Here is a 24,123-nt window from a genome sequence, read left to right as displayed (position 1 = left end):
CCCAGCTGCAGTGTAGACGTACCCTTAAACTGCAAGCACTTTGGAATGGCGACCGTCTTTTCATTGTGTGCAGAGGGATAAGTACAATACGGGGCCAAACCCTGATAGGGGATCTAGGTATTGCAATACACAGAACATAAATAATATTGTGTTTCCAATGACATTGTATCAATAGATTTCTCAGGTAATATTTGAATTAAAATAAAACGATACCTCAGAACCCACCACAACAACCTTTCCCCCATGATTAGTCAGTTGTCTATATCACTTGAAACAATGTTCTGATTTGCACAGTCAGATTTCATGGCTCTGCATTGCCACGAAAACTGACCAGTGGAAAAGCAATAGCTATTACTTTCCCATTGGTAGCTAGACCGTTTTGGGGATTTGCTCACAAGAACAAACCAATAGCTCCGTCCATGAAGAGTGTTCTCATAACAATTTTTAATCTTTGGATATCAATGTTAACCAAACCTGAAAACAGAAGCTGGGTAAAGTTTTCAGTCTAATGGGTGATACTCAAAGTTTGCAGGTGTTTGCATCCAGGATTTTAGTTCAAACCAATCTCTAGGGTAAACTAAGGTTTATAGGGCTCTGAGTTTTATCAAGTATCCACATTGGAAATAGGTTAGTCTCCCACACTGAAGCACGTTTAGTTTTGCAATTTTGCAAAACCGAAGCACAGGATAATTCAGATCCAGTTCTCATTTCTCCAATCCACTCCTGTAACAATGACTAGGTAGCTTGTGCGCTGACACCATTACTTGTTACACTAATCGTAACTGACTCGTTCTTACCTTGTGCTTCTCTCATCTGCTTGTTGTATCCACTTGTTTCTTACCACATATATAGGTTGAGCGTGCTTTGGAGCAGGGACCATCTTTTCCTTATTTACTGGTACAGTGCCTAGCACAAGGGTGTCCTGAACCTTGACTGGAGCTTCCAAGAATTAGTGCAACCCAGACTACCATTTGAGTGTAAGGGGGAGGAGATAAATGGCACTGATTTGACCTGTTTCCAGTTGAACTCAGAATGGAACATCCACACACAGTGTTTTGATGCCATCATCTGGTATTTAGCATAGGGTTTTTCACTCCATGATGTAAGGGGAAAACGTGTAAAAATCACGATAATTATTTGCACTACAGTAGCACCTAGGGGCCCCACTGGTATCAGGGCACCATTGCGCTAAGTGACGTACGTAAGACAGTCTTGGACCTGAAGAGGTTACATTCTAAAGCAGAGGTGGGCAAACTGTGGCCCGCGGACCACATCTGGCCTGCGGGCCCGTCCTGCCTGGCCCTTCAGCTCCCCACCGGAGAGGTTCTGGGGGGACGTTCAGGGGACGGGGAATGGGTGTGTGTGTGTGGATAAGCATGAGAGTTCCGGGGGGCCTGTCAGGGGGGTGGGGGTGTGAATAGGGGACAGGGAGTCGGGGGTGCGGTCCTGGGGGCAGTTAGAGGCGTGGGTCCCGGAAGGAGGCGGTTAGGGGACAAGGAGCAGGAGGGTTGGATGGGTCGGGGGTTCCGAGGGGTGCAACCAGGGGGGTGGGAAGTGGGAGGGGGTGAGAGCCAGGCTGTTTTTCTCGGGCCAAAAAGTTTGCCCACCCCCATTCTAAAGACTGGAAAGGGAATAGAGGCACAGGGAGGGGAAGGGTTTGCCTAAAGTCACCCAGCCAGTGAGTTGCAGAGTTGGGAATAGGGCCCAGGTCTCCTGATTCCCAATCCAGTGCCCTGAATCAGGCCATCATAAATCACAACAGTGCCCAATATCCAGCTATGAGGTAATTAAAGATTGTGGCTGCAGTATTAGCAGAAATCCACCAGAGGGCCAAAGAAAAGGAAGATAAGTGTAACGTGCATCCTTTTATGACTAACAAATCTGGGAAGCAGAGAGTAGAAGCCTCTACAGTTGCTTTTAATAAGTCAGGTGGACTTTTTCAAAGCATGCCTGAGAGTTTCTGGGGTATCGCAAAGAGAGCGAACTTCAAAACTGTTTGAAAAACAAGTATTCTGTGCTTTTAGACTCAGCTTTGCAATCGGACGTTATCGCAATGAGGGAGCATGTGGGAGAGTGGCCCCTCGCCACCTACGTTTGGAGAAGTTCAGCTCAGTGCTCACACAAGGCCTCTGCCTTCTGCTCAGCCTGGCGGTGGTGAGCTGAAGACCTGTGTCCGGATGTGCTGAGCCAGCCAACCCCCCTCCCCACTCCAGCAGAGGCCTCTGCTCCAGCATCAGCTTCTAGAGCTTCCAGCGGGTAATCTCCCACAGATCTGTGCCTTCACACCAGCCCGGAAAGGTAACGTTGCTAATCTGGCAGCTCACAGCACCTTCTAATCCCTTGCTCTGCCTTGGCCAGTTAACAGAAGGGGTCACCTCCTCCCACTTTTCACCCCGACTGCCCCCCTCAAAACCCCTGACCCATCCAACCCCCCCTGCTCCTTGTCCCCTGACTACCCCGCCCAGGACCCCTCACCCCTAACCGCCACGCCCCCATCTAACCCCCCTGCTCCCCATCCCCTATCCACATGCCTGCCCCCTGACAGGCCCCCCTGGGCCCCACTCCTTATCCAACCCCCCCCCATTCCCCACCCGCCAAAAATCTCCTCCCCATTCAACCACCCCCTGTCCCCTGCCTGCCCCCCCAGGACCTCCTGTCCCTTATCTAATTCCCCCCCACTGCTCCCTGCCCCCTCCTTACCATGCCACTCAGAGCAGCAGGACTGGCACCTTTTGTTGCCGCCACGTGGGCAGCGTGGCTTGCACCTGCCCATCTCCCAGGCTTTCCGCTGGGAGATGGGCAGGTGCAAGCCACGCTGCCCACGTGGCGGCAACAAAAGGTGGACAGCAGGGGAGGGGCCGGGGGCTGGCCTCCCCGGCCGGGAGCTCAAGGGCTGGGCCAGATGTGGCCCGCAGGCCGTAGTTTGCCCACCTCTGGACTAATCCAGGCATTGAGACCCTGCAGCTCTGCCTGTTTAACTGGCCCTGTGTGTGGAACTGGGAGCATTTCAGAGACTGCTACCATGGAGGCCCTGGCCTAACTTTAGCCTCCATGACCCCTCTCCTACCTTTCCCTATGTTAGTGGTACCTACCACTGTACCATGACCACTGGCTCCTTCTCAGCACTGCACATAAGTCTGTCTAGATGTCTCAAGAGATCTGCACCCGTCACATCTGGCAAGCTAATTACCAGTTCTCCTGGTCCCCAACTATCTATATTTCTCATGAGAGAATCCCCTAGTGCAGTGGTCCCCAAACTAGGGGATGCGGAAGAATGTTTGGGGAGGCCCGGGCCAGCCTCCGCAGGGGGCGGGGATGGATTGCCAACCAGCCCTGCTCTGCTCTGGCCCCCGACCCCAGGTGCCTCAGCCCCTGGCTTGGCTGCAGCTCCGCACCCAGCCATGGCCCCGGCTGCTGGCCCTGTCCCCAGCCTTGGCCCCCTTACCCAGTCTGCGCCAGGCCCCAACCACAGCTCCAGGGGCGGGGCATGGATAGCGGTAAGGGGGTGTGTGTGACATGAAAAGTTTAGGGACCACTGCCCTATTGCTATTACCTGTCTCATCCTAATAATTGGGGTTCCCTCCCATAGAGGCATCTCCTCAGTGTGAGGGAATACCATAACACCATCTGAAAGGAGGGTCCCAACTATGGAATCGTTTCCCTCCACTCCAGTGTTCTCCTTCCCCGAGACTTTCATCTTCCTCAACAGCACAGAGGCTGTCAGACTCTGGGTGGGACCACTCTACTGTGTCCCAGCAAATCTCATCCCTCTCCGTCTCCCTTAGCTCCTCCAGTTCAGCCACTCTGAGCTCAAGAGCCCACATTTGCTGAGGGCCATGAGGTGCTTGCACTGAATGTACACCTATGCCACGTGTCCACAAGGCAGGGAATCATACATGCTGAATTCAGCGCAGTAGACTGCATAGCCCCCACCCTGCTGCTTGGCTTCTGCCTCCATTATTTTTACTCCTCCGTTTGGTTTTTATAGGGGAGAGGAAGATGTTAATTAGACCCAAAAAACATTCTCTAAACTTAGGCTATCCGGTTGTCAACCTCCCCCTCTAAACTCTCTCGCAAAACTCCGGTTTGCTAGCTCCTCTGGTTGCTTAGGAGCTGGCTTTTTAAACCCCTGTTCTCCTTGACTATCCCTGTCCCCTGGTTAATTGATCCTAAATGGATTACGGATCAAAGCCCCGTTAAGTAGCTCTCAGCCTTGCGTATCAGGCCATGAGGCTCAGGACAGGGTCCCCCAACACAGACCACACTATAAATTTCAGTCAAGCAGGCACACAGCAAGCAAGCACACAGCAAGCAAGCAAGCCCTCAAACTACAGACAACAAACTAACCCCAAGGGTCATGTAGTCACTCCTCCTTCACCAGTTTTCACCTTAAGAACTGGGCCTTAGCCTCCAGTTTTATAGAAGACAATTACAACACCGTACAGTCATACGCTAAACTCCTAGTGAAGACATCTGGAATTCAGGTCATCACATAGTCATATGCATGTGTGCTGAGATGCAAACCTATGATCTTGTCCCTGCTACCCATCCGTATTAGGCCAAATCATTGCCCTTCAGATCAGGATTGAAGCTTCCTAAAGCTCACAGCGCTCACTCTGAAATGCTCTCTACGCCACGCTCATAGTAACAGCCTTTGTCTTGCTTGGTAGTGCATTTCTGCCCAGTATACAAAAAGCTTCACTCAATGCCAGAAATGCTTATACAGGCTTCAGTTGCACAGATGAACTCACATTTGATAGGAATTCTAGTCCTGCGGTTAAAGCAGTGGCTTGGGACTCAGAAGAGTTGGATTCACCTCTGCCACAGGTTTCCTTTGTAAGCCTAGGCCTATTGCTTCATCTCTGTGCTTCACTTACCCTTCTGTGCAAGAGATAATACTTGCTTTCTGCTGCTCTTAAAAATTAGGGGCCACATTTGCTGCTGAAAAAAGCCTCTGAAGTCAATGGAGGTAGGCCAGCAAAAGAGTGGCCCATAATCTTCAAGACAATCATACATTTCAAAAAGTTGTAAGCCAGTGCACTCCATGGTATTAAGTCAAAACCCTTCTAATCAGAGGTCAGAAGTTTCGGTCTGGCTAAGGATTGTAGACAGTCTGCTTCTAACACCAGTTCAAGTCCTGTATTGGATCCTTAAAGTACTGGACTAAAGCATGCTAGTATAGGTAACAGAAGTCATAAAGGAACCTGACTTTAGCTCTTTAAATAGGGTGATATAAAAGAGGTTTTTTAAAAAAATATTACATGCCTAGATAAACCAATGCATTCTATTCCTAAAGCCTAAGAATTTTCACAAATTTAGGCACAAACAATTACATCTCTCTGCAGTCTGAGGTGGCTTTAAGTGATTTCAATGGCTAGAGGATGCAGATATCAAGTGGGATCCTTCCCACAAGCTAAGGGGCTTGTGGGAACTTTGGATGCTCAAGGCTGACACACTTACAGCAAAGTCAACCTCACAACAATAAGGATGCAGCTGAATACTGCAGGGAGGGATGGGATGTTAGGACAAAGATACTGTGCTTCATGCTACAGACGAGGGCGAGCCCATTGTAGGGTGAAGTAGTCAGAGAAATGAGCCGGGAAGATGATCTTAGCAGCTGTAGTTTGAATGGAGTTGAGGGGCAAAAGACAGCTGTCATCAGATTCCAAGAGGACGACATTCGTCTGTCGTGACCAGTTGTGTTTTGTTTTATGCTTAGATTGTAAATTCTTCCGGGGAGGAAGGGTCCTTGTACTGTGTTTGTACAGTGCCTAGCACAATGGCGTCCTGCTCCATGACTGGGACTCGTAGGCACTACTGCAATACAATAAATAATACAAAACAAAGGTTGCAACAACACAGTAAGAACTAAAATCACTTATTACTGTCGCTTTAAAAACTTTGGCACAATCTGTCAGTGACTAAGTCACAAATGTGACATGTACTGTTGAGAGCCTTAAAGACATTTACAACCAAGATTCACTTACACTGAACACAAGTGGCTTACACAGAGGATGTGAAAAACCAAATGCTTTAATCCATCTATGAAGAACAACAGTTCAAAGTATTTCATTGGATACATTACTATCGATCCATAATTTACAGTGCTATGGACCATACACAAATTATTGCTGCACTCAACAGCAGGTGAATATCAACAACATTACAGTACCAAGCATCATAGCAAGAGGCAGTAATTAATGTCACCTTTTCAAGAAATATAGGTATTTTATATTATCAATATCTGCTTCTCCCCAGTGCATTTTATGTAAAAAAAAAAAAAAAAAAAAAAAATCAATGTAAGTGCATTATTTTGTGCTTTGCTTTTTTTTTTCCTTGTACACTTCCTATTTGCTTTTATAGGCGGCAGAGTTAATATTGCTGTAGTCTAAAAACAATAAAGAACTTCATTATATTCTATGCGTTCATATTTGTTGCATGGTTTTGGCAAAGTGAGAATTGTTTGGTAATCCATTTCCCTGGCACGTGGGCCATACAGTCATTACAGATTGAAGCTTTGGGCAATAACTGTCCTAGGGCTGCTGCTCCATCTTGCTGATGCAATGCCTTGCCTCAAGGGGTGACTCTTTGCCTGTCTGTAGTTACTCCACATGTAAAACACTAAGGGCCATATGCTCCATGGTGCATGTACCGTAGAGAGAATGAGGGCATCAGAACTTTACTGCCTGAAAAGTCCAGGCCTCCTCCTGGCGTACCAAATGAGAACACTCACATGCTTGCATGCAGAAGAGCTGCAATATCCAAAAATGGGGGTGCAACCTAAGGAAGCGTAGGAGGAGTTGAGAAAAAGGCCAAAGTTGAGTGTTATGTACAGTGTGCTATCTTGGAGATAAACTACCGGCTACATACAGCATGATATGGCTGCTGGGGGCCATAGTAATGTTTATCCAGAGAAATCCTGATCTTGGTAAGGAATCATATTTTTGTCAATTTCTAAGCATATGGGGACCATCTACAAATTGCATGAGGGCAGGGGATCAGGGTTTCATTTTAGTCCACACAGGGATCAAATAAGCATGATGCATATTTGCATACCCTACATCCAGGCCCCACTTCTATATGGATCACAGCGTGGTACCCAACACGGTATCCAGGTTGGGGCCATCTTGAATGGATTTTTCTGGCTACAACGCCCAAATGACCTTGGGCATCCCATTTTTGGCTTTTGCTCACCCTTTTACTTTGAAGGGGCGTATATGACCTTGCATTAGAGCTATCGCCACTCTTTTTCCTGCTGTTATTTCCTTCATCTGTCACCGTTAACATATTGCAACAACAAGAGAAAGTGACTGCATGCATAGTTGCTAAACTGTGGCACAGCTGCTGTGCAATGAGCCACCCAGGATACATGAGCATCTTAACTGCAGTGAAGATGGTGACGGGCTGCAATAAGGAATGCTGGAGACACACGTGCAGTGCCTCTGGGCCACAGTTTGGAAACCACTGCTCTAGCAGATACAGAAAACAGTCCAAAAAACGGGCTAGGAAGAACAGGCATTTGTTGTAACACTGTGGGCTGACTCTTGCCCCTCCCGAAAAGTGACAAATCTGGTGATTATCAAAGCTAATATACACTTAGCTATTCAAACAGAAACAAAGAACTGCATAACTAACCAGTGAAAGAGCTATACAAATATAAGAAAGGATGTCAAGAATATAGAATCATAGAAGTGTAGGACTAGAAAGGACCTTGAGAGGTCATCTAGTCCAGTGCCCTGCACTCAAGGCAGGACTACATAGTAAACTAGACCAGTCTTCCATATCGGCCACATAGGAGACTTCCCTCTCAAAGACCCAATCCACCCCAAGTACCAGAATAGAAAGCAGCAGAGCTGATAACAGACCCAGTCATGCACCCCCCATTGTCAAACAAAAAACTCCTATTGGCTTCCATGAGAGCAGGACTGGGCACCAGTGGTTTCAAGGATTTTTCATAACCAAATGCATATGTGAAAGATGCAGCATCCATCAGTATGAACCTTCCATTAAAACTCCCGACGTTTTGTCCTCCATCTTTCAACATCACCACTATATTCACATTTGATTTCAGAACACTATTAAACAGCCATGACCAAGGCTTCTTGATCAAGTCTGCCACGTTGGCACTCAATCACTAAACAAGATTTTAATTTTTATATATTATACATATCTTTCCAGTGTAGCACAACGAGAATGGGATGCTCTTGTTTTCTACAGAGGGCACCAGGCTACACTCCAATTTCCTATAACTATCACCCCAAAACTTCCTCCTATGCCACACTTCAGTCAGTGCTCGTCCAAGAAGACAACAACAACAATTTAAGGCACTTCATTCTGAACGAGATGCTTTTCTGACACATTTCAACTGCAGGCTGCTACTGAGAAATCCAGTCGGTCAGTCTGGCTCATAACACCATCTGTCATCTTTGTAAAACTTCTAGGTTTGATATAATACAATTGTAACTACTGTTATTGCATAGGACTACACTTGCGTAGATAATGCACCAAAACTACTTTTACAACATTGTTGCAAGTTAAATTAATACAATGGTTATAAAGTAACAGTTATTTTAAGATACAGTAAATTTACTCTTTTAAACCAGCCATATTGCTGAAATAAAACACCAATTTAATTACTCTAAGGGGCATATTAACTATATAGTTATTAGGCTTCAAAGCATATTACTATTCTTTCTGTATCACTAAAAATAAATATGTAAGTTCATTTTCTCTACAGAGTTTTGTTTTGCTACCTAGTCTAAATCTGTACTACACCTTCAATTGTGTTTAAAAATATTTCCAAAGTGAGACTGTAATATACAAAATATTCTCAAAATCTCTCAATACACAGGATCCTGCATAAAAGCTTCCTTTCAAGTGTTTACAAAGAATGCAGAAAACCTCCAGTGAGTTTTAAACATGTCAAAAAATTGTTGTAATATTAAGAGGCATATTCTTATAAATGAAATACAACTATATTTAAAAACAAAACAAAAACATGAGGATAACTAAAGAATCCATGCAAATGAAAAACCTGTACAACACACACAAAAAAAAAGGCCAGTTAGAAATATACAACAAAATGTGCCCAGTTGATAAAATGTATTGAATTTTGTCTGAAAATGTATACCATCTTACAGTGCTCCTCTGTTTTATTGTTGATAAACAATTCTAGGTCTCCTTTTCAAAATAAAAGCCTTTAAAGAAAAAGCTTGAAGTAGGAGCAGAAGGGAAACCCTTTCAGTTGAGAGTAGGAAACAACAACACTCCAAGAAACTGAGACAGATTCATGCCTCCCTACACTCTCTCCTTCATTTCTAACATCATCATCAGGAACATTTCATATTGGAATCAACAATCAGTATGTGTTAACGCTAGTTTTATTATTATTAAAGTAGAATAGTGATTTATTTTAAATATCTTGTGATATAAAGTCTAAACTAAGTTTGAAGGATACTGTATCTTTAAGGCAGCACTATTAAATCAACACAACATGGTTACAAAGTGGATATTTTTGGTTTCTTCACATTCTCTCTCTTTTTTTTTTTTTTTTTAAGCTTTACATTTAGTTTCCAAGTAAATAACTTGTAAGTTTCCCCTGAATAGAAACAGACTGTTTTGATTTGTAATTCTATTGCTTTGAGTAGATTTGACCAGTTCAAAGTTCTTGGCGAATCCAGTTCACAAATACTGTACATGTGTTGTACAATATTTTGGAGGCATTGGTACTTTTAAAATAGAATATACAAGTCTTTTCACAAAATTCAAAAAATATATATAATATATATACTGGGCTATTGATGAAGCGAAAGTAGATTAATATTAAAAGAAAATCAAAAAAACCCTAAAAATGTAAATTATTTAATCTACTGATTAAGAAATGAAGCAGTTTATGAGAGGCCATGCCAATTATCTGCTAACAAGCATGATCAGTATCTTCCATGCTCATGCTGCTTCTTCTGCTACTTGTTTTTGAAGCTCCAGGAGACACTGAGGAAAGGAGTGGGTCAGTAACTCCTACAGGGGAGAGAGTATCGTCCATCAAAATATCTTCCAGTTTGGATCCCACTTTTGTGGGGACACTGTAGGTTCCTAGGTTATCGTTGAAAGTTATGGTACCATCAGTAAGATCAAGCGTAGTCGTGCAAGATAAATCTGAGTGGTGCTGCAGTACATCTTGGTTGCAGTTGTCAATGACAGGTTCTTGCTTGATGACCCGGTTCACCACATCTGGTGAGCAAAGGCCTGTAGATGGGACAAGAGAAAGTCCGTGTGCTCGAGCCTGCATCTCAAGTTCCTGTAAAGAAGGCAACAGAGACAAATAAAAGCTGAAAGCAAAGATGAAGTGTAATGCTGTTGATACATCTTTGATGTACAGTTTCCGATGGACGCTTAGAAACTGCATCACCCTCTCAGCAACTCCCATCTCTCTACGAGAGCAACAACTGCTGCAAGAATTGGACTTGATATAGCTATCATACTCCCCTCCCGAACTTCCTCCACCCAAGATCACTACTTAAATAATATTCGCTCAATTAAAAGTCTGCAGAGAGTCAATGGTGGCAGACCACTGCCAGACTTTTCCTGGAGAACCATCTCATTGCCAAAAACAAATTTCACAGGCAATATGATCAAGATATCTTCAAGCACACCAGCAACTTAAGTTCTCAATGGATATCCAGATTAGCAGTGCTGACAGCAACCACAGCAAAGCCTTACACAGCAGAGCCATGATGACAGTTACACCACATCTTTTGTATTATTTAAATCCGTAACTACCATAAATAGAGCCACCAAAATAAAGTGTGGTAATAACTGTGAAGTCCTGCTATTCATAGGGAAACTAAGGAGCTCTCCTGGAAAAAAAGACACAATCACCACAGTATATTCCTTCCTCTGGTGAAAATCCCCCTGGCTTTCATCAGGGCATTGTTTAATTTACTGTTCAATGTATTTTTTTTTACTAGACATGCAGCCATTGGTGGGCTCTCCCTGCAGCAGCTCAGTACTAGACACAAAGGGGATGCACAAAGCAGGGAAGTAGAGCTGCCAGCCTGGTGGCTTTCAAAGGATGGTGCTGCAGAACAAGGCTGGTATCCTGTTCCCCCCTTTGCCTCCAAGCCCCACTAAACTCACTCTGTGCAGAGCAGCAGCTGAGAGGCTCCTGCAGACTACCAGGGAGGAGGCTGTTAATGTAGCATCATTCCCTTCTCCCTTGCAGAGGACAGGGAGACAACCTTGCATGGAGGACTCCTGCTATCTGCAGACCTCTGGGACAGCCTGTGCCTAGCGTTGGTGCTCCATGTGAATTTGTAGAACATCATTCCACTCGACTGCTCTGTTTAGGAAGCAGTGTCATGTGAGAGGAAAACCATTAGCAGTCTTCAGTCAAAAAGCATTTGAACTAACTTGACCATATCGACAACTGCTCCATATAGAATACGGCACCTTGGGCTCATCCTGCTCTTACTGGAGTCCATGGCAAATCTTTCTCTGCCTTCAATGAGAGCAGGACTGGACTCCTCATCTGTATCTACAACCTAATAATGCCCAGTGTAGTTTGCCGTGCTTCAAGTTGTGTGGTGAGAGCAGAGACACACTAAACTACAAATGTTTTACAAAAAGGCTAGAGAATTATCTGCTATCCAGAAGTGTCTCACTTTTTAAAGTTCCTCCTATAACATAGCTTGTCTCCTCTGGTAACGGGAGGACCAAGAACTCCACAAGTTCAACTCAGCATTAATCATAGATGTTGCAGGACCAGCAATATGGCTCCCTCTAAGTTACATAGTAAGCTGGCGTTTCCTTGTAGCAAATAGATGTGAATGATATACATACATACAACTATTAAATGCATTCATAATGTATTTATCAGCAAACCTGTATTCTGAGCAATAGATGTCTGTTGGCATGTTCTAATTTCTTCTGCCTGTTCTCAAGTTCTTTTGTGCGTTGTTGTTCTCTCTGCAGTTTGCGGATATAGTCCACTGACGCTTTTAAAATAGTGCCCTTATTCCAGCGCATGTCCCTATAAAAGTAGTGGAAAAAAAATCAACCTCTTACCCAAGCTCACTGATCACTAACTCCCCTGCCAAAGCGTAGAGCAGAGCTGCAGTGACGTTTAACAGCACAAGTTACACCGCACCTGACAGAATTATAGTATTACAAACTATCGACTTTGAAAAGAGCTGTGTGTAATACACTAGGGGGAGCCAGAGGGCAACTCATTAGCAGGCAGTCTACCGTACGGGATTTGGATTCACGTAATTACTGAAGAGGACACATGCTCACCATTGCTTTCTCATGGGAATGAAACTGCAGGGATGGTAAATTACAGTATTCAAGGATTCGAGTTTCGCATAGATCTCATTCTAGTACATTAGTGCCAAGGGACAGAATAGCTAAAGGTGAGAGGACTCACTTGGCTTTCAGTGACATCTGAGAGGCTGCTTGACTACCTCCCATCATACCCCACCTCTGAATGAGCAATGCTGGATTTCAGCTTTGATCTTTGAACAACATAGTTTAACTCCCATTCGCTAATGGCCAACTCTAGCCTTGGACTGCAAAGACATGTTACTGACTGAGAGAAAAGAGCATGGGAGCCTTGGACACCCTCCTATGCAAGATTCCAAGGCCCTCTTGAGCCACTAAAACACCCACTCAGAGGCTACGTCTACATTTACAGCACCGTGTAAAGTACAGGCCTTACACATGTCATTGCTATCAGCGGGGAAAGGCAGGCTGCGTCCACACTTGTCACTGCAGTGGGTAGCTAGACAAAGCAGGGAAAGGCTCTGGCAGGGCAGAGCCTTCCCTCTGGCCAGAGCCTTTCCCTGCTGCCTCCCGGCTGTCAGGCCCTTTCCCCACTACAAGAGCCTTTCATTGTGGTGCGGAAAGGCTCCAGCAACAATGAGGCAGCTGGACGCTACACTATCCAAAATAGCAGTAAGGATGTGGGCAACATTGCTTGGATGTGTAGAAAGCCATGTAGGGTATAAACCTTGGGGGTTCAGGAGTGCAGGACATTTTACTTTACTCAGTTCAGCCACACCATCTACACTGCTCTTTATACCCTGGCCAGGTGGGTGCGTAGCGTCTGCACGCTACACGCCGCCACAGGCGTAGACAGAGCCAGGGTGACCTGCTCCACACTGGACCAAAGGGAAGTGAGCTGCTGATTAGGGGGTGGGGTGAACCCTCCAGCCAGCCAGCACACTGAATTCGTGCGTTAGCTAGGAGTGCCTGCTACTCCTTTGCTCGTGAGAGAGTGCACGCACAAACAGCCTCCCCTGTGGAATCCTACCTTGGCTGGAAAGACACTAGAATTAAAAGGTTTCATTGGGAAGTATCTGGTCCCATTTGCACTGATTAGGGCCCAGTTTTCCCTAGTAGGGTCTTATCACACGATCACACAATTAAAACATATACACAGTAGCAAGGCTCAGATCTAACATGTTGTCACACAATCTCACACATGACTGATGATGATGCAACTGAGGGTGCATTTTCCAGGGATTCCTTAGTAGGGAAGGAGGAATGGACACGTTATGTAACGTGCGGGACAAAGACCAAGTAGTAGTGCTGGGAGGGAATGTTTTTACTTTTTTTTTTTTTTTTTAAACTGTTAAAGAGACAGACAAGTATATTTTAAAACTATTCAGCTTTGTGTGCGCATCCTTTACGAACTTCAGCATACTGATCTTTGCTCTTCTGATTAATATTGCAATCACTTGGTCTCAAGCAATATATTGAATCACTTGATAAATGCTTACGTAGCTAATGCCCTGCTTTATTTACTTACTCCATGGCACCGAGACACTTATGAAGAGAGAAATATAGAACATTATTTTCAGTCTTCAGGATAGCAAAAACAAATGAGCTCTCTGTAGATTATCCCATCTCTGTATCAAGAATGTAAACAGAGTGAACTGTGAACCGACTGATTCTTTCTCGGTGATCATTCATGAAGAATCAAGAATTGCTGTGTATAGTGACTTTCTGTGGTAATGTAAAATGGACGTAGGTCATCGTCTCAAGAGATATGGGTTAATCAAGTTACTCCATCAATTTTCCTCTGGAGGGAACAATAACTTTCCAGTTTTGATACTAGCATATACTGATAAAGCTTTGTTGCGAGTGGAGAGCAGAAGAGATTTCAAAATACAAATGACCCAAATCCTGCGCTCCTTGGATAAAGTGCCTGCTCACTTCCATCACCCCAACTGGAGTTTGGTCAAGACACCAGGATTAACACCTTCACCGGGATCATTAATGAGCCCGTAGGGTCAGATCTTTGCTTTATGTACAGCGATTTCAACGCAAGGACAAGCCTATTTCAGGAATGGCAGCCACCCCAAGGATCTCTTTCTAAATGGGCTGACCAGGAATTGAGGCAAGTGCCTACTCTTCAGGTTCACATCCATTTGCTGAACAGGGCTTCGATCTAGGGGAATACACTGGCAGTGTTCACAATTAAGTAGTTTCTGTAAGGGGTGTACCTCACAATACTCTTTTAAAAATTGCAAGAGACACTGTATAAGGGATTCTTTACCTGGAGAAATTGACCAGCATACTTACTGCTGAAAAAGCTATTCTACGATAGCTATTCCAGAATAGCTCCCTGTGTGGACACACGTCCAGAATAGATGCTTCTAATCTGGGACTGCTATTCTTCTGAAGTGGAGTAATTATGCCAAATAAAAGTGATTTTATTCCAGGAGTAGTGTCCACATGGAGGAGTTTTTGCAGAACCGCCACGGCAGTCAGTTTTCCCCCATGTAGAAAAGGCCTAATTAATGCCTCTGGTGCCTGGTCCTCGCAAGAGGGTTAGGATACATGGATTGCTTGAAGGCATTGTACTGGAATGTGAAGATATTTTAACCCCCCTGTCCAAGCCCATCATGACGGTACTTATGTGGGTTTGCCCTTTTGTGGATGGTGGAGAATCAGCATGTCAAGATAAGATTTAGGTCTACTGGAACATGGAAAGCATCTGGCTCAGCTCAGTAGCCAGCAGGATCCCTGTTCTGGGTTCTGCATCAGGGACCAGGAACTCCCAATTCATGTACTAGAACAGGAGGTAAGTACCAGCCTGGTTTCCATTTTTTTTTTTTTTTTAAACTTGAGAGGGCTATCCGCTTGGGAGCATTATCATTTTCCATTTGAATTGCCATACCAATCAAAGCAATGGTCCACTTGGTCCAGTATCTTATCCCATAGTAGCCAGTATCAGAGGAAGAGGATCTAAAACCTCCACAGGGAACAGTTATGTGTCAACATGCCAGGAGGAAAGTTTCCTCCTACCCCAGGCTGTTAGTGGGAAGCACATTATCTGACATCCACTGAATCAATGGTAATACTCCCACTGACTTCAATGGACACTGATTCAGCCCTTTCATGATTGGCTTTTGTCCTGGAACATGAAGGTTTCATAACCTTTATATATTGTATCCTAGTTATGATAAATTAACTACAGTAAATTACTTAATAAAGCTACTTCTGCATGGATATGTAAGCCTGGGCATGCTTATGGCAAGTTCATAGTCAGTAATGTGGAGAACCGGAACAAAGCAACATTTTTTTCCTGTTTTTTGAAAGGGTGGGGCAGTACACTGGGTGCTCACTGACACAACTGCTGCCAAGTTCCTGCAGGCCAGACTAGTGCTTCTGCAAAGGCGAACTCATTGCCTGATATGGTTCATTAAGATATACCATCTACATAATTTTCCAGGAGGATCAAACAAAAATTAGTCAAAATCTTTAAAGATTTCAGTTGCTGTGAAGAGACTCAGTGGTGTGGCCTTACAGGGGTTTGTCTACACAGGGAAATTAGTGCACAATAAACTAGGGTGTGAATTTCAAGCACACTAGCTACTCCACGCTAACTGTCTATGTGGACTCTCTTACTGGGTGCCCAGAGTGCCCTTGGGTGGTTTAGCTTAATGTACTCCCAAAGTACAGTAAGCTACTGAGCACAAAGGCACTCTTAAGACATTTAAACAAAAATTCACACATCATCATTACCGAAGAGACAGTCCCATACTTACGGGTCATTTGATTTTGGTATCAATGTGCCTAATTCTTTAATGCGATCGTTAATATTAAATCTTCTCCTTCGTTCAACTTTAGGAAAATAATAAAGAAATACACATTAGTAAAAATAATGCTTTCCGCTTACAGAATGCAATCCCTTTAATTTAAAGATTTCAAAAACACTTCATGCTTTATACTTATATACATGAATACTTGATACACCACTTAAGCTTTATAAACATACTTGTGATACAGGTAAGTCTTATACCCACTTTTCAACTGGATAGATTAGGGCACAGAAACTGAGTGATTTGTCCACGGACATTCAGTTTGTCAGTGGAAAGGCAGAAAATAACCCAAGGTTCTGAATCCCAGTCTCATTCTTTAAGTACTTTGCCACACTTCCTCAAAACACTGCATGATCCAATTTAAAAATCTTAAACCACACTGCGCCATCAAGGAGACGTCGCTATTGAAACCAGTCGGGAGTTTTACTTTCTAACTAGAGGCATGAGATTGTTTCTTCTTTTTAGAAATGATATAAAGGATCCTAAAGTGTCCTTTTAGAATTTTAAAGTTAGTAAAAACACATGTATTCATGGTGGTAAATATAAAAGTATGCTCCTTAAAAAGAAAAAATCTATATCTATCTATCTATATATATATATCCTTATACTTATGCACACAAGTTTAAAGAAGAGATACATGATTTGATTGTATACATTACATTTTCATTTAAACCACAAATTTTTTTTCCTGGTAAAATTTTGTATAGTGTATTTGTCAAAGGCAACTGGCCAAAGTCTATTCTCAGTTATACCGGTGCAGGTGAAACCACTGTGAATTCAGAATTTGGATCATAGTCTCATAAGTTTATAAAACTGTTCTCAAATAGTTGTTTTAAAAAATATTGTTTTAAATTCAATAGCAGGTTTAAGCAATCAATATGAGAGAATCTGAGATATTCCATCTGTGGCTATAACCAATAACAAAGTGGTGTAAGGACTGCACAATAAGCCACCCAAAGCTTTAATGTCTTTTTAAAAATAATTAAATCCTTAATAATCCTCTGTGTACCTTACTCCTCACTGTGGGTCATCAACTAAAATATTAAGGAAATATTGTATATGAGCATAATGAAACTTACTTAAGTTGTGATTGTCTTTTTTCTGCCTCTCTTTAGCCAGCGCCCTTGCTTCTGACTCTGTAGGGAAAATACACGCTGTGCACGTGAATGAAGTCATTAGAATTTTGGAAAGTCAAGGAGGCCAACACAGCAATTTATAAAGCACATACATATTTCCGACGTCATTTATCTTATCACTAGGGATAGGCCTCACTACGGAGACCATACTAACACAGCTACATCACCATAGCTTTGCCGACATAACCCCATCCAGCGTTTCTCAAACTGGCAGTCCCAACCCAAAAGGGGATCACAAAGCTATTGCAAGGGGGTCGTCAGATCACAAGAAATATTGTGTTAACCTGAGCAAAGGATCTAAAGGTTACCATACTTCAAGTTCCCGAATAGAGGACACTGCCGGGGGGAGGGAAGCTGGAAGGGGGGCGGGTATAACAGCTGCCAGACCATGCTGCTGCCAGAAGTAAGGGTGGCAATACCATATTGTTGTTTTACACTTTTTGAGAGGCTTCAGTGCCTTTGACTGCAGGGATAGTGATTACATGCTTCATTTAATGCTCCTATGAGTATGTACAGTAATTTGGTATCACTTTTGGGGAGGAGGGAGAGGGGGGATCATCAGAGCCTGAAATATTTTCAAAGAGAGGCTCAACAACAAAAAAAAGTCTGAGAACCCCTGGTGTAGAGGAGGCTGACAGAAACAGAAAGGGTTTTTCCATCTATGTGGAAATCCCACCTCCCCAAAATGATAACTACGCCGATGGAAGCACTATTCCATTGACACAGCCGTGCCTATATTGGGGTTATGTTATCATAACTGAGTCAGGGATGTGTTTTTTCGCACCCCTGATTGACATTGCTAGGTCAACCTAACTTTAAGTGTAGACCAAGACTCAGAAAAGAGAAGGGACCTATTTCAGCAAGGTACTGAAGCACAATGCTAAGACGCAACATGCTCACAGCCGTGCAAGAATTATCCAAGCACTATAGAAAAAAAAAATTTCACTTCAGGAGTTTTAGAAGCAATAGGTGAAATCCATCCCCAAGTAAAATACAGTGACTGCACGGGAGTTTTACAACAGGGAAGAAGTTAACCCAAAAGTTCTACAGAGGCATCTGCATAGCCACCTAGAAAGAGGATGAGATTCTTCCACTGGATTTGAACATCTCAGCCCTACTGTGCAGACAAGCCAAGGGTTTAAATCCCACAAGGAAAGGTGGTGTGAAAAATATGCTTAAAAACACTCTAAATCTGCAATTACACATATTCCTGTTGCAGTACAAATAATTGTTCTCATCACATGGGAACACAATACAAAACAAGCAGCTCTACCACAGAACATCATGATGTGTTTTCCTGAACACAGAAAAGGGACCATCATGTTCTCCCCAGGGGTGAAAGTAGAATGCAGCTCTTACTGGTACAGGGCTGCTCTGGCCCCCCAGGAAGGGCGTGGCCTCAGGTGGAAGGGGTGGGGCTGGGGGGGGGGGGTCAGTGTCCCCCAGCCAGTCCATCTGCGCTCCCTGGCCTGCACCGCCTGGGGCTCCAGCGGTGATTTAAAGGGCCCAGGGCTCCAGCCAGCGCTGACACAGTAACAGCAGCCAGAGCCCCGGGCCCTTTCAAATTGCGGCCCCGGGACAGCTACTTCTTTTGCCCCCGCCCCCCGCCACCACCAGCAGCAGCTGGGGAGGAAGGGGGCAAAAGGGGCAGCGATGTTAAAGCTTTAATATTGCTACCCTTTTTGCGCCCCGCATCGGAGGCCCTGCCGGGTCATTGCTGCCCCTTTTGCGCCCCCCCCCCTTGGTGGCCCTGCTGGTAGGGACCCGGCAGGGCAGCCGATCGGGGGCACAAAAGGGGCAACAAGCGATGTTAAAGCGCTGGCACGGCAGCGCTTTAAAGTCAGCAGTATGGGCCGGTACTGGCAGCTACATTTTACCAGTACGCCGTACCGGCCCATACCCCCTTACTTTCACCCCTGGTTCTCACTATCAGGGTACTTCCAGACTTCAGTTATGGGAAAACAAAAGGCTTTTCTACCCTGAGGATGCAGAGATCAGAATTCAGTTTCTGTGTTCACACTGGGGACAACAAAATCCTCGTTTACAGCAACTGATGTCCTCAAGAAAACACTACTTTCTGATTTGATCTGATACACCCCAATCCCACACGATAGCAAGACAATTGCTTTTTAAAGGGAAATTCTTCAGATGCTTCCATATTTTTATATGCATTCTGGTACCACACAAGATGGGAGGCACTGTCCACACACCGGAAGCTAGTCCCTGCATATGACCTGCTAGCACATATTTGGACGTCTCTGCTCTCACAGTATGTAAACCATTGCTTTGAACCACCCCCATCTAAGGGATGATTGTGGCAAGGAGACTGCCTGGAATTAGGTTGACTCTTATCTTGACTTAACACCCCATCTGAAAGAGCATTCCTCATTCACAGATTTTTTTTTTTTTGCTTTACATCCCAAGTCTTACACAACCTTGTACTGTGCATCTGCCAGTCAGGCTGGTTTCCTATGTATTCCCTCGGGCTGTGTGCTTAGCTTGCATCCAGAGGCTCAACTAACTTTCCACCATTGTGGAACATCCTGCACCTGGTTGCTATGGTCTGCAATCAGACTACCTCTTTTAAGCATCTCTACACCTCTACTGCAATCCTAATGGCCTTCCAAGGCAAGCGACCATTTTAGCAGCCACAACTGCCTTGAGAGAAGCATTGCTTTGTTTGTGTGGCGTGACCACACGTCAGAAAGCAAACGGTGCCAATGCCTCGGCGCTGGCAAAGAGGTAGGACTCCCTCCAGAAGAGTCAACACGTGCAGAACTGTTCCAGGAGTACATTTAAGCTCGCTGCTGCCCAGCATCTGTGGTTTAGTTCAGTCAGCTTGCGAGTTTGCAGGACGCCAACCTAGCAAATAGGTAAGAATGTAGGCAGCCAAGAAACTATGCCTCTGGCATGTCCGCTGAAGGTTGCGTCCCCAAATACCTGATCGTCCTTAGAGTATGTCTCTTGTTAAGAGGAACTGGTCACGTGCTTAAAGCCAGTTTTACATGTGCATAAGGTGTACTTAACAAGTGGGCTGAGCTATCCCCCAACTGTGGTTAGCGGCTATTCTGCCTCATTCCCAAAATGAAAGTGAAACTAAGACAGTGAGAAATGCCTCAAAGAATCCAAGCTTTCCCTTCTCTAAAATGCATCCAGAGTCTTAAAGCTTCACTCTAGTTTGTTTTTGTATACATCTGTATTTTAAACAGTAGAATAGGTTTTTGGGTTGCTGTTTTTTAAACTCATGTCTTTTTTAAATATATGTTCTTTTCCTTGGAGCTGCAATGGAAAGTGATTTTATCAATCTATTACTTCCTAATGCATCTAAATGTTTGGGACCAGAGCACTGTTCATATATAAGGAAAGGCTGTTTTACGACTTAGGTGATGAGATACTTGGAAGATTCTTAACATTTATTATGCTGTAAATGAGTAAATATCCATTCATTCCACAACACCTGACCACCTAAACGCAGCAGCAAGGAGTTAACTGACACTTGTTATAGATCCCACATTCCTAGTCTGACAGTATTACAAATTATTTTCTTATCATGAACAATCACCCCCACTGGCAGAGTCATTACATACAATATTCTTCTCCATGAAGTCTCTCGAGAAGCATCATGTTAATTCAAGTCGCTATTACACCTATAGCCAGAGAAGCATATAATAGATCCAATCTAGAGAGTAGCTATGTAAGAGACGCAAAGAGCTTTATCTCTTAAATGCTACAGGGTTTTACTCTGCAGGTTGATTATGAAAACCCTTGGATTTCCACGCATGATGGTACTGTCCTTGTTTGTTACAAAGCAAACTGATTACATATCTACGGAAAGAAAACTAACCCCATTGTTAACATCACCCCTCTTGTGCTGTGTAGTGGAAGCTAACAGGCCTGCTAGGAAATGCACAAAGTGGAGAATCGAGAACCTCCAAATTTCCGTTTGCATAACTGAATTTTCAAAAGCATCTCTTAAAAAAGTAAACCCTCATGTCAGATCATTTCAAGTGATAACGTTTTAAGATCATTTACCTGTGAGCTCCCTTTTTATATTGGGAAGATTCGCTGGACACGAATTGCTGATGTTCAGTCCTGAAGGAGGCATGCCTTGGTTGCCATAAAGGTCAATCAAATTGCCAGATACAGGTAACTGGAAAAAATAAAAGGGAGAAAGGTCACTTGCTGCGGCCCATCTGAAACACTTGAACAAAGCCAACGTTTGCTAAGAAATCTGTTCTCGGCTCCATGTGCAAACAGGGAGCTCAACATCACTAATGAAACTGGGCCTGGACGTGAAAAATAACTACTCTGGGAGAATGCTGCAATCCTCTCTCAAAGGCAAGATCCCTAGAGACACAGAAAGCAAAGGATGATACAGAATATATAGACTATCCCATTTTTAATACAGACAAAACACAAGGAAGCCAAGGAACTTCATTCTCCAGGCTACAAAGGACCTCTGCATAAGAACTAAGTAGATTTTTCATAACTTATGATATTGTTCCTGTAGAGTTAGTTTTAAAAAACTGAGTATACTTGTGTTGGGCAGAAAAAGGAAAAAAAGCCTTTAAAGTTTAAATGTAACCATAAGAGGGAGCCCAAACTCTCCCACAAATGTTAAAGAGTGACATTGCCCTACAGAAATGAATTACACGTTCATGTAACGTGGACTTGTTTAAGCCAGCTGTATTTAGTTGATCTGAGAGCTCCCTGCACAGTACAGACCTACCTTGATTTGGGATTTTCCTGTTCTAACATGAAACACACGTGGGGGATGTTTCCACACTTTTTTGCATTATATGGGCCAGGGTGTCTCAAATCACTGAGTCAAAGTGCCATTGCATTCCGCAGGAGTTCCAAGTACCAGAGAAGGCCTGGTAGGAGGGATCTGCAATAATTGAGCCTTGTGGTCACATGACCTCACATTAATGATGTGACTTCACCATGTGACAGGAGAGGATGCAGGCTGCACAAATTGTGCAAGTGAAAAATGTTGGGGTACAGTGGCTTATCGGAGAAATACATGGTCAAAAGTGACAACAAGAGTCTTAACCTAACTACATCCAACTCCCCTAAGCAGACAGGGTAGGGTTGCCAGGCATCCATTAAAAGTCTGGTCAGCGGCGCAGCGGGGCTAAGGCAGGCTCCCTGCCTGCCCTGGCTCCACACAGCTCCTGGAAGTGGTGGCACGTCTGGCTCCTAGGCGCAGGGCAGGCCAGGGAGGCACCATGTGCTGCCCCTGCAGTTCCCATTAGCCGGGAACTGCAGCCAATGGGAGCTGTGGGGGCGGTGCCTGTGAGCGTGGGCAGCACATGGAGCCTCCCTAGCCCTCCCTGAGCATAGGAGCCAGACATACTGCCGCTTCCGGGAGCCATGCGGAGCCAGGACGGACAGGGAGCCTGCCTTAGCCCTGCTGCGCCACCAACCGGGAGCTGCCTCAGGTAAGCACTGCCCGGCTAGAGCCTGCACCCCGAACTCCATCCCGCACCCCACCCCCTGCCCCAGGTCAGAACCCCACTCCCGCACCCTAACTCCCTTCCAGAGCCCGCACCTTCACCCCCTTCCCCTCTGAGCCCCCTCCTGGAGCCCATACCCCGCACCCCCTCGGGCATCCCAACCCCCTGCCCCAGCCATGAACCCCCTCTGGCACCCATACTCCCTCCTGGAACTATTGTAGCCAGCACCGCAAGGTATTTATGTGCCAGATATATTAAACATTTGTATGCCCCTTCATGCTTCGACCACCATTCCAGATGACATACTTCCAAGCTAAATTTAGATGAGTATTCTACTGTTGTTTAAAAGTGTGATTAAAACTGCAATTAACTGCAACAATATTTTTAATCTCACGATTAATTAAGATTTTTTTAAATTGTTTGACAGCCCTAAAGAAAATGAAGGTTGCAAAGTCAAGAATTCAAAAGTTAGAAAAGTTTTTAAAATACGATGCGGTGCGTGTGGGAAACCGGTTTGGGTGTATCCACCTTTGAAAGGAACTAGGAAGCGTAACAGAAGTTGTATCCAACTTCCATCGAATTGCATGAAAACTGACAACCTTAAACCATAAAAGGGATACAAGAAAAAAAAAAGGACCCAAACTGTCCAGACCAGCAAACAGTCCTGGATGGATTTAGGAAATACAATTCTATGACAAACTGCCATATCCCTCCTTGGAGAGTATGCATATATGTTTGCAAAAGAGATGATGGGGTGGCAGATCAAAGTAACCTACAAGGCTTGAGAGATACAGAGAAAGATCTATTCCAGGTAGGGACAGCATGCTGTAACGGTGTCCCTGTCTAAAACTCTGCAAAGGCGGATTGAGATTTAATATGTTACACATATGTATGTATATATGGCATCACCCCTTTTCGTTTTAATCTGATTCTCTGTCTGGGTTTTACTGCAACTCAGGTGGCTTTCCACTGTTTGGGAACTTTATGCAGATCATCTCAAAGTAGTGAAACAACCTTCAGTCTCCCAGAAGAGGTAATGGAAGGCAGCAAGCCTGGCACCCAACTCAGCTTGGTCACTCACAAGAGTGTGGTATAATGAGACCTTTCCCATCAGGTGTGTCATTCTCAGGGTTTGGTCCTCCAGATGCACAGGCCACACATGAAGTACAGTAACAGTGTAAATTTCTGTCACTCTTGTTGCAAGATTATGTCAGGATCCCTGAGTATTACAGCTACCAGAAGTCATGATTTCCAGCTAAAATAATGGCTGGTTGTGCTGGAATCTAATGAAAGGATCTCTTGGGAAACTGGGTGTCAAGTTATGAAACTGAACCATCTCACCACTGATTACAGCCTTCCTATCTTTTCGCAATAAAATGAATGTCCACATTAATTTTATTGTGAGTTCTGAATAACCAAGATAGAAAA

General features: G+C 44.4%; 1 protein-coding gene across 8 annotated transcripts in view; it reads right to left on the bottom strand.

The window, feature by feature from the left end:
- Positions 1–6,015: 6,015 nt before the first annotated feature.
- The window catches only part of MITF (melanocyte inducing transcription factor), a 162,339-nt gene continuing 144,231 nt past the window's right edge, over positions 6,016–24,123 (bottom strand). For 6 of the 8 annotated variants that reach the window (XM_037905748.2, XM_037905755.1, XM_037905754.2 and 3 more), the window contains 5 exons: positions 21,272–21,389; positions 17,183–17,257; positions 16,050–16,125; positions 11,881–12,028; positions 6,016–10,297 (listed from right to left, as the gene is read on the bottom strand). In XM_037905748.2, coding sequence (XP_037761676.1) covers positions 9,917–10,297; positions 11,881–12,028; positions 16,050–16,125; positions 17,183–17,257; positions 21,272–21,389 — 798 coding nt within the window. In that variant the 3' untranslated portion in view covers positions 6,016–9,916. The remainder of the gene's footprint in view (positions 10,298–11,880; positions 12,029–16,049; positions 16,126–17,182; positions 17,258–21,271; positions 21,390–24,123) is intronic. The other 2 variants (XM_037905749.2, XM_037905751.2) reach the window with 1 other exon arrangement.

Source organism: Chelonia mydas, chromosome 7 (genome assembly GCF_015237465.2).
Source record: "Chelonia mydas isolate rCheMyd1 chromosome 7, rCheMyd1.pri.v2, whole genome shotgun sequence".
NCBI classification, from domain to species: domain Eukaryota; kingdom Metazoa; phylum Chordata; order Testudines; family Cheloniidae; genus Chelonia; species Chelonia mydas.
This window is presented reverse-complemented; position numbering and strand designations above follow the sequence as displayed.